Below are 13288 nucleotides of genomic sequence, written 5' to 3'. Positions count from 1 at the left end.
TTGGGGTGAATGAGGCATCCAAGAGAATAGCATAGCTCCTCATTTCACCAAGGAAGGGAAGGAATATGTGGCCAGCTTTTGGAGATTTAACTCGGTCCTGTAGGCTCTTCCCCAGTTTCCTGTGGCTGTGCTTAAGACAGAAGTAAAGAGAAATTGCAAAAGAGCGACAGGAGAAATGACAGAAAAGAGAGCATGGAAATTTGCACTCTATAAGGTCAAGCTGGAGGCCCCAGGAAATAGTGAACTGCAAAGGTGTACATGTGAATCAATCTGCTGATCAGAATAGGGTGCAGCCAGCCAGATGGTGTCTTGTTCACCCCAAACTAGAAAGATTCTTCACATTATGTGTCTAATGTTTTCCTCTCAGTTTGGGGTGAAGGAGGCATACCTCAGCAACCCTGAACTTAGGGAAGCAAATCATGCTGGAGCACTCGCCTCTCAAAGGCTGCCACTGCAGAGGCAAAATAGTCCAAGTTGCAAGGTCTAATAAAAGTACAGGGCAACTTCCTCATGGCTGTCCTACAGATCTCTAGGAAAGGATCACGAGTAGAAATGGAAGCTGCTGCAACTCATGGAGTATGTCACGGGGTTGCCACATTTGGGCTTTTTTTAAGGAAGACCCCAAAATTGTTGATGTTAAGTGATTTTAAGCTTTTGGAGCTGACGACATTCTTACACCCGAAAACCTGACGTATGACAGGCCTAGCATGTCATGACATTTCTCGGAGAATCAGTATTGTTTTGAAAGTTCATTTTAAAAAGGAATGAGATCAGCTCAAATGGCAATTTTTATAAATTAAATAGTTTTAAATTAAAAAGTTCACCCTTGACAGCTTTTGAAAACTTTCTACTGCTGCCCTGAAGCACAAGGTCAAATCCGAGCTCCCTTTTCTCTGTCCCAGCATTTGCCAACCTAGATCAATTAACTTTTTTCAAGAGAACTAGTTCATTCCAAGTACTGAGCATCATAGGCCTAGAAAATGCATACCTTGAGCCATACAGCTATTGTATGGCTTAGGTATGAATAATCAGGCCCAGGGTGTAGGCTCATGCTGAGAGATCCATCATTTGTGACATGTAAGGAGTCTGAGGTCCAAGAGGGGTTCTGGGTTGTCTTATGTGAAAGATAGATGAACTAGTTCTCAGGTGCTGAAGTGTCCTGCATGGAGACAGGTAGTTTCCACCTTTTGTTTAAAACAAAGCAATGATCTTGCTGGGGGTTACTGCTGCCTGTTAAGTCCTGGTGGGCCTTGACCCAAGATGAACTAAGGAGAAGGCCTTCAAGATAATGGTATACATGCATGCCCTGTAACTGAAATCGTGAAAACTCTTTGAGGTCAAGCCAGGTCCAAGGCCATTACAGCATACTGGAAATGTATCTGCTTGTAGGTAAACCTGAAGAAGCAATGGTGATAACACTGCCGTAGCAGAGATGCTGCAATATGTTCACTAAGTCCCTAAATGATGCCTGGCACAAAGAAGCTGAGAGAAGGAAAAAAGGGCATTCTGACAATCCCCTTTTCACAACCTCTTTCTGCTCCACCGGAGGTAGGAGGAATGTGTTTCCCACTCCTCAGTTGTTTGCTGGTTCCGAGTGTGTTTGAGCCTATGATAGTGGCAATAATTGATAGGATTGTGCATGGGGAGGTGGGGTGGGGGGAAGACTCCAATTGCTCTGGAGAAGAATAAATCCTACATGGTGGAGACCAACAGTGGGAGGCTCTGTAGTAGCTACAGCAGTCACTTGATTGGCTTAAGTCTGCTTCCCCATTCTGACATATGGAATTCCTTTCTTTTTACTGGATGTCACTATTTGCTTTCCAAAGGGGCCATGATTAAGGAAGAAAAGGCAATTAAAGAAAGGAGAGCAATAAAAGATTCTTAAAAAGAAACAACAAACTGGAGTAGGAGACTAGGAAGAGGAAGGGAAAAGGGTCAGGGGGGGAAAAAAACTAGCAGTTTACAGGCAAGGTAAATCAGGGGAGGAGCCGAGAGGAAAGGCTATATTGAGCAAAGGCACAGAATGAATTGAAGCGAGGAACCTTTAGGCCTGGGCTGAGTTTCAAAAGGAGTTTACCCACTCTACCAGATGCCTCCTTCACCCCAAACTGGGAAATATGACTACTGCTTCGCTGTTATGACATAAGGAACATCTCACTACACAGGCAAGAGGAATAGCAACTCATAATCTAGAAGCACTACTGGAAGCTTTATCAACAACCCCTTAACAGATTAACCCAAAAATTTACTAGTAGCAAGGTCTAGAAGCTGCAAAATCTAGATAGGAAACCAAGTCCTCCTAATGTAAATATTCCATTCTAGTAATTCATCTCATTTGCTCTACTTCCTATTTTGAGGTGTAGCATAGTGTCTGTTATAGACTGGTGTGTTTAAAAACAAATGCTGCTATACACAAGAGGAGGTTTACAAAAGAAGCGAAGGGGTGGGGGTGGGGAGAGGAGGAGAGAGATTTAACACAAAAGATTTGCTTAAGGAATATACAGCACTCAGACCTTTGAGGCTAGGTATTCAGATTCACAATTTACTTTCTACTTTCCAAACCAATCACGGGGTTTGTCAGAATATATTGCCTATCTGTCCTCCACCTTACAAGTTTTGCAAAGAACCAAATGATCCTAGGGATAACAGGCAAGCAAGACTTTTCAGTCGCTGTATTCCCTAAACAAACTGATCCTCCTCAAGGTCTCCTACCACTTTAGAGAACTCCCACAGCCACAATCATCTCCCAACCAAGTGTATCAAAATAAAACAGTATGCCCAAACTTCTTGCTTATTTCCTCTGAAAAGCAAAAAAAAAAAAAAAAAAAAACCAACCACCCCAACCCCCCCAAAACCCCAGCTAATTGAATAATTTGGTTTGTTTTCACATGCACTCTTAATACAGACACCTCTAAGAGTCTCCATTAAAAATGTTGACCACTTGTTTTCAATCATTTAAGGTCTATCTTGCCCAATAAATGTTCTCTTACAGTACAAGAAAGGCTTTTGGGGGGTATATAGAGGAGATGCGCACAACGCCACATGACTGAGATTCTTCTGAAACAAGTGAGCAAAATAGTATTAGCTGAGAAAATGGCCAACCTTCAATGGTCACTTCCACTTCAGGATCCTCACTTGTTTCAGAAGTGGCATGTTGAGAAGAATCTGAAAAAAGCAGAACAAAAAACCAAGTCTGAACGGCGCAGGAACTGGAAAAGCGGTTTTACTCCAAAATGGCGAATCAACAAGTGTGTGGTGCACTATGAATAAGAGACTCACATACACAGAGGCCAGAATACTTTATCACAAGCCTAAAGTCCTATGGGATGTTGCCAAGGAAATGGAGATTTCTAAGTGCTAAGCTACAGGTGCAGCAGCTGCTGAGGGTCGCCTTCTCCTAGGCTCACTTATCTTTTCATTGTCAAACATTTTCTCACTCATTGCTGAAGATATTATGTTTACAAGTCTCTCTTCTTTCACACAATGCAATTAAAACAATATATATGTGTACAAATGGCAAATGTTACAATACAACAGTATTCGTAAAATGTTGTGTAATAAAACGCAGTCAAAAGTTTTCATCGATGGAATGAATATCTCCTCCAATTGGCAAGATGGATCCAAATAAGCAAGTGGAACATCTTGTTTTCATGTTAACTCCAGACGATTACAGCAACCAACTTTTCACAAAGAGATGATATCTCAGCAAAATAAAAAAATTCCTTCAGTAGCACCTTAAAGACCAACTAAGTTTATATTTTGGTATGAGCTTTCGTGTGCATGCACACTTCTTCAGATACCTGATGATATCTCAGTGAGAGATCGGATTTCCTGCCAACGTAAATGGAATTTTGGCTGGCGTGGGACCACCAACGTGGAGTGCATCCTAACACATGCTGCTCTTAGTGTCTTTTTACCCCCATTGCCAAAGTAAGGAAGCACATCAAATCATGCAACCAGAAGGAAAACTCTTAAGACACTTGAAATTGCTGACAGGAGGGGAAGGTTCCAGTGTATTGAGCCCCACCAGCAGCTGCAATCTAGCTCCGCTGCTGCAATACTACTAGTTTGACCAACACGTTAAGTTGTTTTGTCAACTTCTGAATTCCCATAATAAAAGCACAAATGAGTCTTCTGGCAATAGTCTCATGCAGGTCTCTGTTTTCCATCAGATCCTTTGAAACATCCTTCCTCAAATTTGGGGAAAAAAAGTTCAACTGTTATTTCAAAGTATTTGACACGGAGCAGGAAGAGGACTGGATTCAAAAGCTTATTAGCCCAAAAAGATAAAAGATATTTTGAGAGATCTACAGCAGCAATTTGCCAGTGCTGTCCTCTGGTTGGGTTTACAGGCAGCAAAACTGAGTACACTACTTTCACTACTAGCCCAATAGATGGATCTAGGCGATTGTAACTAATGAAGATACTGAAAAATTGTGTGAGCAGGCATAGTTGGCTGATGCCCAGGTATCTAAGAACAAGTTCAGAGACAAGTTCTCGTTGCTTATGGATAGGAAGACACTCCTGCAGCAATCTAACAGGAAGTTTGTGAAACAGCTTTCTAACCAGTTCTCTCTCAGACCATAAATTTTATATAAATTATTAAAATAGGGATGTGTAAAGGAGATAGACAGGCAGGTTAGCAAAAAGGTTTATGAACTTTAGCAAGGCTGTGTTAAGACGATTTTTTTTCAAGTTACCCTATCAAATCTAATTCTACCGGCCTTCAGTTAAGCATAATTTTACAGATATCATACCACAATGTACATTATAGAAAGTTCTCTGATAGGGGTAGGGTAGTTCACATCAGAGATATTTGCATCCAGCTTTCAATTCCAGCTTCTGAAGTGCTGAAATAATTCTGTACTAGTGATACACTAATCAATGTGTTAATTTGCTACTTTAGTTCTACTTTCTTCACACAACATACCTGTATATTCCGGTGTATAAGACGACTAGGCGTATAAGATGAACCCCAACTTTTCCAGTTAAAATATAGAGTTTGGGATATACTCGCCATAAAAGAAATACGACCCGGCGTATAAGACGACCCCCAACTTTTGAGAAGATTTTCCTGGGTTAAAAAGTAGTCTTATACACAGGAATATACAGTAGTTCTTATAGAAGTGGCTGCACTTGGATTTGTACAGTGGAAGATATGAATCCATGAATCCATCCAGCTGACCAAAAATCTCTCTTCCATCTCTCTTCTGTATTGATAACATCAAAGCATCAAGTCAAGAGTCAAAAGCTGGCAAGGAAGTAATCTCCACGTGTATAATACATGTCCAAAAGTATTCGTGATACAAAAGAGATCATACAAGAGAAAGGATTGAGAGTTGTATTCAAGGTTAGTCTTACTCTGAGGAGATCTTTGTTGGATCCAACTCCTTGACAACAACATTCTACTTATATCCCTTAAGACATGGATTCCTTTAACAGTCTCTAAGGACGCATATACTATCAAAAGATTTTCTATAATGTTTCCATTTCACCAGTTAAACTGCCTCTCTCACACACACTTCAGAAATACTTTTTAAAAGCATATTGCATCTGCAGAGTTTTTCTTTGCAGATGCCGAGCAGGTTTAAAAAAATTAATAAATCAGTTTCCAGATGGAGTCCAGCAAAACTTTTTTTTAAAATGGACAACCCTGGAAGGAATAGTGCAGTGTCTTCAGCTATCCAAAATGTGATTAGGAGACACACAATACTTTAAAATAACATTAAACAAAACAGAAGGAACCATTAGTTTGAGCAGATAGGCATCATACTCCTAACAAGAAAAGCACTTCCAGTGGTATTTCCAGGTTCAGTAAAGATAGGTTGAGCTAGAAACTAGTTGTTAAGTTGGCAATTTAATTTCCTCCAGTTTTGCAAAGAAATAAAGGCACTCCCACCTCATCCATATATCCACTAAACCCAAGCTTCACAAAGCCACACCCCAGTACAGAGTTGATTCAAGGACAGTTCAAAAATAGTGGAATATTCTTCTGAGGTGAAGTTGTGGCCAAACAATTCAGAACTGTTGGAGGTCAGGCAGAGCTGATATTCAGGCCTATTTAGAGTGGCTCTGCGAAAACTACATAATTCAAATCAACAGTGTATTTAGCATTTCCTTTTGAAAGGACAGGTTCACATTCTCAGGGAGGCACTGGATCTCCATAAGATTTGAGGCAGGTAACTTACTCAACAAACATTCCAACTAGGAGCAGCATGAACTGAAGGGCTTTGCACACTGTTTTTCACCCCACTATTGACATATTCAGGATGTAAACAAATGCATGTTCTGTTGCACCAGACCTTGCATTGCTAGCCCCAGATAATTCGGCTCCTTCAAAAGTAACCAAAAGATGGGCTGAGAAATCACAAGATTCGAGGTCACTGTAAGTCTAGAGCTTTAAGTCACTGTCTTACTTTCAAAAACACACGCTGTCCTCATGCTTTCAAGCATATCACATTGGGTAATGCTGTTACTCACTCAGACCTCCTAGGGAAAAGTGTGATATATGGCAAAAGCCACCACAGTCATGAAGAAGGCAGTAGGATGCTAACTTTATTAGCTCTTTTTCAACAGCTTCTATAGCTCACTGGAAGGTGTGGAAGGAAAGAGAAGGAGATGGGGGTCATCTTGCAAAGGCTTCTCAATAGTTGTCCACAATAAACATGCAGGATCACAACTCAAGGGGATAAAAATAAAAATACAACCATGTAGAAAATGGAAAAAAGAATGCAAGACACGAACACAATGGACATGTTTGCATTAGGTGTTCTTTTAATTTAATTTTTTTAAAAAAAACTTTCCAGAGTTTTTTATTTACATATCTCTAACCTTCTACTGGCAATTCCACATCTGTTCCTTCACTGCAATCGGAACCCTGGTTGCTTCCTTTAGACAAATATAAACACACCATCATAAGAATAAGGAGGGCACTAGTCAACACTTGAAATTTCAGAATTAGTATCCCAAGGAGTGGAGTAGAGATTTTATGGACCAGTGAACCCTGGCCCACATTGCACCATCATCTCAAGCAGGATCATTTCAAAAAAGAGTCTGTGTCAACTATTAATCAGTCTCTGCTCCCATTTTCTTCCACATAAAACCAAAGGTTTTTTTGGCAGAGTGCACTCCTCACAAAAGGCAAACAAAATTAGGCCATCTATAGTTCAGAAGAGCCTTGCTGAAAACATAAGACACAATTTGGATAGCACAACGTTTGAAAACATGGGGGGGGGGGCGCATAAATATGAAGCTGGAACAAAATTCTTCCAAGTTCTGCCACAAAGCCTTCAATACTTTTCCTTCATAATTCATAACTGTTCTCCCTCCTGACGCAACAACAACAACATTTAATGGAAAAAGTGGCAAACTAAGTCTGATCAAAATGTTATTTGACACAATTTTTATCTGAGATTTCATTTTAATAGGAATAGAGGCCTTTCTGTATTTTCCATAGAAAACAGCAATAAGTTCACAGTATTTCTAGGTAGACAAAGTCGCCTGAATGAAAGTCAAACGAGACTAGGGTCAGGGTAGAATCACATCCCTCTTAAACAAAAGGAAGGGAGGGGGGAATCAAGCCATTCATTGAAACCAATATTGGAAAACAGTACTGTTGGCAGGCAGAACATGGCTACTGAGGTATCAATGCTGTTGTGAGAAATAGCACTGTGATGATGAACAAGTGAATTGCTATACCTGTGTAAGACTTTGCCATGGCGATTTTCTCATCAATCGCCGAAGTTTCTGAAGGACCTGCTTTGATAAACAAAGACAGCCATAAAAAAAATCACTTCCCAAGACTTTCCCGTTCCATTACAAGAGCATGCTCAGTTGAATAAAGAAGGTGTAGAAACAAAATAGGAATTGTTTCATATAATTACAGCATGGAGGAGAATTCCAAGGGTCATCTAGCTCTTTGTTGTGAAACAGCAGCAACTCAATTCGCACATCCGCCAAAACGTGGCTTTAGTTAAACACTAAGGCAAGCCGCAGTTTAGGGCAGCTTGTCTGGAGATGGAGCAACATACTATGGTCCAACAATTCATCACTCCAAAGCATAGCTAGCACAAACAATGAGTTTTCAGCCCACTTCAAATTACAGCTTTTGATTTGGGTTTGATGGCTGCTCACAAGTCAGCGTTCACCAGACATCAAAGCAAATAAATTAAGCTTCGATGGTGTGGTATGATATCTGAACTGAGCCAAAGAGAGTCTCAAATATTCCCTTTTTGCAAAGTCCCACCTACCCCTTCAAAACTGTCCATTTTCTATCAAGCGAAGCACACAACTCTTCCAGTTCATCAGTTTACAAATCCAGCCAACACAAAACTTCAGCTCTCAATTTCCTGTCTTATCACTGTCCCATCCATTAAAATAGCAACCAATTATGGTGCAGCAGGAAGGCCACATACAGTGGTCCCTCGACTTATGAACTTAATCCGTTCCGAATGCACATTCATAGGTCGAAAAGTTCGTAAGTCGAAAAGTGGTTTCCCATAGGAAAAAAATATCCGCAAAAATTTGTAAGTCGAAAAAACCGCATTTAAAATTCGTAAGTCGAGGAAACCGCATTTAAAACCGCCAACGGTTTCCGTTCGGATGTAGAAAAATTCATAAGCGTGCAGCCATTTGTCCCAAAAACTTCGGATGTTGTGTAATTTGTAAGTCGAGGGACCACTGTAATGGCATTTCCCCAGAAGCTGTCCCTACCAAACAGACCAACACTGAGAAGAGATCACACATTTTTTCTGATAACAATCTTAAGAAAAAATTATGATTTACCCACCCTCCATTTTCTGTATTTACCAACAGTGCTTTACATCTTCAACAAACTCGCAGAGCCCTAACAAATCTCATCAACAAAGAAAGCCAAAACCTTAAGAAACACAAGGCAGGAACATGCTCCAACACTACCAGCATTGCAGTCTCACTCTCAAGTTTGCTGACTCGCTCTCACATGCTTAACTTAGTTGCAGCTGCAGAGCAAAAACACCCAAAATTAACCAGCACACCAAACTTAACCCTATCTTGCTTTTTCTCCCTGTATGCAGAAACCCTTGCACGTTAACAAAATAAGGGTTATTTTTTCTGCTGTGCTCTTGGTCCAGAGCCATCTCAATCTATTTCTGCTAAGTTTCTACCAGTCAGAAAGCCGACAAAGGCAGCTCCCCCAACCTTGAGAGTCTTTGTCTTCTCAGATTACAAGCCTGATGGCAGGACCTGCCTTTTTTATTATTATTGATGTAAACCACTTTGATAGACAACATGTGTCTGGAAAGTGGGATAAAAATACAGTGAATAATAAATATTCTAAATTATTCTAACTAATAATTGGGACATATCAGAAGCTTAACTGAAAAACTTATAAACTCTCAATTGAACCAATTCAGAGAAAGAGAGTTAAATAGGAAAAGAACATCTGGTGTAAAAAAAAAAAAAGCAGGGGATAATGAGTCTTCTCTTTTTCTCCACTGAAGCATTAAGGGATCATGAGAGCAATCACAAGGTTGTTACCTCTGTAGAATTGGGTGAAAGTGGCCTTCATATTATGGGGTTTAAACAATTTAGAATTCCTTGCCCATGAAAGACTCCTTTACATATTCCTTTTTAATAAGGAAAATTAATAGTCATGTCAGAATAACTCTTGCAAAGTACTGACCCTCCCCTTTCTACTACCTTTTAAAGCCAAGAGAGAACACACAAAGACAATAAAGCCTTGTACCACACAACACCTGCCCCAGCTGGAAAGAGACCGGCAGGATTACCACAACTGCATGCACCAGAATTAAAAGCTTCAAAGGAGATTCAGTAGGGACAACACTACAGTACTCTGTTCTTTTCCAACAAGCTAGAGAATGTGGTATCAACAAGATGTGGCAGGGGAGAGGAGTCAGTGTTGAGGAAGGCTTTGCAAGTCCAATGATCTCTTGGTTGCAGAAATGGATCCGCAGGTGGCTCTGCAAGGAAAATCTGAGCACTGCCACATCCTCTATATTCAAATTTATGTGCCACTAATCTGTAAGAGCAACGGCTTTCAACTTTCTGCCACCGACCCGCTCTACTTCATTGACTTGCGATGCCAGCACTAGGCGACGGGTCACTAGGAGACATTAATCATGCTGGTCTCAAAATCCATCTCCCTGGACAGCGGATGTCACAAATGGGCCGTTAAAATGGGGAAAGTGAAGTCAAATGAGCACACAAGAAATACGTTGCAGGGCTGACCATATTCCATTCACCATTTCAAGTTAAATCCCAAAATCATTATTAGTTTTCCTTTTGCACTACCAATAAGCCAACAAAAAAAGAAATATTGAAGATTTTTTGCTTCTTTTAGTAATAGCAGCTAGAAGACAGATGTGAATTGGGAAGGGAACCATTTCATTATATTGTTGTCCAATTTTCTTTTATGATAGAATGCAAAGTATTGTACGTAGGGCTTCCAATCTCCCATTAAGGCAATCCCCAAATGGAGACTTGCTTAGCACAAGTAAGATCATAACATCATGTGCCTTTAGACCATAGTCCTGGAACACATACAACATTTGTTAGAGGCTAGGATCACCTACTGTTAAGTAAGGTTTCACTATGAAAGAGGCTTTTCAGGATATTTGCATATAGCGACAGGAAAAAAATATGCACACTCCACTAGTCTTTAGTAGTACAGCAAGCTAGACCATTTCTATTAAACCACACACATGAGCTATGTAATATGTGCATAGGGTTTACATCAAATATATATTTGACAATGCCGTGCTAAAAGAAAAGATATTTAGAAGTACTGGCTGTGGCTGTTTTGCTTTTTTGTACCTCATAACACCGGCAATGTTAACACAGCCACTTTTTTTAAGCCTTCAACACAAAATGGGCCAGTAAACAGGTTAATTTCATTCTTTGTAACAATAGTCAGTATTCAGTGTGATGAACCAGTAACAGAGTTGTCATAAATATAAGCACTCATGGAGAATAAGAATAATCTTCTGTAGCCTGAAATATCAAGGCAAGTGAACAACTGCATACCCTCCCCTCCCCTCCCCTCCCCTCCCTCTCAAAAGTACCCATTTGTAACACTAAATCCGAGCTTGTTTGCCTACAATACAAGTTAGGATACTGATAAGACACTTATTGTACAGACCTGTATAAATTATTTAATTTATTCCAATACCAAGAAAATGTTTGCCAAGGCCTTGAGAGATGACGGAAGGAGAGAGAGAGAAAGAGAGATAGAGAGAGAACGAGGGAAAGGCACAGACAATGGCAGAACAAGGACCAAAAGCAGTAGGAAAAAAGAGCAGGAGCCATGCAGCGGAAAATTCCTGACCAAAGGAAAACCCTGCCTCAAATTATTTAAGTTCACATTAGAACCAGGGCCCTTTCTGATTTTTCTGTCTCCTCCAATAGCCTTCACTTTCACTTGCCTTTCCACTAGCATATTTTAACATTCAACCTGCACAGTAAAACCCTTACACTCAATGTTACCTGGAATGTTAAATTGATAATAGTCGGGATCCTCAGATTCTTCTTTAACTGTTACCATCTCAAGCCCTGAAGAAGAACAAGGGTCAGCCATTTACATTGGCAATTAGACTTCCAAAGCAAAAGCCCCTCTTCTGAAGCCTCAAGAAAACCAAAACATTTTGAGCGAAAGGTTGTTACTGTGTGAGGGATTCCAGGTTTCTTGTGCATCAAGTAACCTCTTATTCAGTTCAAACATTACAAAAGCAGGGGAAAGTAGAAATTCATACCCCCCCCTTTGCATTGTCCAAACTCGCTTCAAGGTCTGCTCAAGCAATAAACAGCAATGAGAGCACACATCCACTTTATGCCCCATGTCCATTATTAATAGCTATGCAGCTGTGGGGTAGATAAGAGTACTGCTACAAGGCTGAAGAAAGAAAGACCGAAGAAAAAGACAAGAGTTGTCCTGCTTCATCAAATAAAGGCCCATTTTGTCTGGTGTTTAGTTTCCAACCATGGCAGGCATCCTCACGTAAAGAAACAATGACAGAGTTGCGAGTGCACGCAAGTTCATTCAATACAACTAGGGGTTGTGGATTGACTCAACTTGTGCACATCTACTATCAACCTTTCCATTCCCCCCCCTTCCCCCAACAGCAGCTTACTGGGAATCTCTGGAAGCCCACAAGCAGGTCTATTAGGGGTGGTAATAATTTCACTGGATTTGGGTACTTGTTGGACAAGGCCTTACCTTCAGGACAAGGCCTTGTCCACCAAGTACCCCAATCCAGTGGAAATTCCCCATGCAGCAATACTCCCCATTGCTACCATGCAAAGCCAGACCACATGTTTTTAAAAGCACCCAATTATCAGTGGATCTTTTGCATGTTATACTAGAGCAGAGAGACAGTTCCTTTCTAATTAGATATGCTATATCCTTGTATTTTTATGTTGTGGACTGCCCTGAAATCTACTAAGTAAGAAAGTACGTACGTAAGTAAGTAATCAGATATGCTACAAGCAGTCATGTTATTAATGTTTTCCCAGATCCACTAACCATATACAGTTATACAGTGGTACCTTGGTTCTCGAACTTAATCTGTTCCGGGAGTCCTTTTGACTCCCGAAACCATTCAAAAACCAAGGCATAGCTTCTGATTGGCTGCAGGAGCTTCCTACACTCAAGCGGGAGCAGGATCGGAGGTTCGGCTTCCGAAAAACACTTGCAATCTGGAAAACTTCCTTCCAGGTTTGGAGCTTTTGGGAGCTGATTTGTTCGGCAGCTAAGCCATTCGAGAACCAAGGTTCCACTGTGCATTCAAATGTTGATGGGATCATTCAAGTGGAATGGGTCTTTAAGTGGGATGCATAAGGCCAGGGGAGAAGGCACAGGGCAAGTTCACTAAGTTCTGGCTTCCATATTACCACAAAATAATAATAACCTAAATTTGTATATTAAGTGATGTATATAGACCACAATCCCCTATTGCTCAAGAGACAAATATTAACAAGGAAGTAGAGATACATACCAGAATCTTCACTGGGCTCAGTCTTCACCTGGATGGCAGTGCAGCTAGATGAATGCATGAGAAAGGGTATGTTAATGCAAACCATGAGTGCAATAGCAAAAATCCTATGGATCGGTCTTTAACTGAGTTAGACCGCTGGCCCATCTAACCTGGTACTAGCCCATGTAACTGGCAGGAGCTGTCCAGGGTGTCAGGCAGGGTCCTTTCCAGCCCTGCTACCCAACAGCCGTTTAAATGAAGATGCTCTCCCTATTTGAGCCTTCTGCATGTAAAGCAGGTGCTTTGTCATTAAACTCTTG

The 13288-nt window shown here is 40.7% G+C and overlaps 1 protein-coding gene across 19 annotated transcripts in view; it reads right to left on the bottom strand.

The window, feature by feature from the left end:
- The window catches only part of GTF2I (general transcription factor IIi), a 70757-nt gene that overhangs the window by 39015 nt on the left and 18454 nt on the right, over positions 1-13288 (bottom strand). For 6 of the 19 annotated variants that reach the window (XR_015947074.1, XM_060268367.2, XM_060268362.2 and 3 more), the window contains 5 exons: positions 12990-13033; positions 11482-11547; positions 7699-7758; positions 6832-6888; positions 3103-3165 (listed from right to left, as the gene is read on the bottom strand). Coding sequence is in view for 17 of the 19 variants with exons in the window: in XM_060268367.2 (XP_060124350.1) it covers positions 3103-3165; positions 6832-6888; positions 7699-7758; positions 11482-11547; positions 12990-13033 (290 nt within the window). In the remaining 2 variants the exon portion in view is untranslated. The remainder of the gene's footprint in view (positions 1-3102; positions 3166-6831; positions 6889-7698; positions 7759-11481; positions 11548-12989; positions 13034-13288) is intronic. The other 13 variants (XM_088657968.1, XM_088657967.1, XM_088657966.1 and 10 more) reach the window with 5 other exon arrangements.

Source organism: Zootoca vivipara, chromosome 14 (genome assembly GCF_965207765.1).
Source record: "Zootoca vivipara chromosome 14, rZooViv2.hap1.1, whole genome shotgun sequence".
Classification (NCBI taxonomy): domain Eukaryota; kingdom Metazoa; phylum Chordata; class Lepidosauria; order Squamata; family Lacertidae; genus Zootoca; species Zootoca vivipara.
This window is presented reverse-complemented; position numbering and strand designations above follow the sequence as displayed.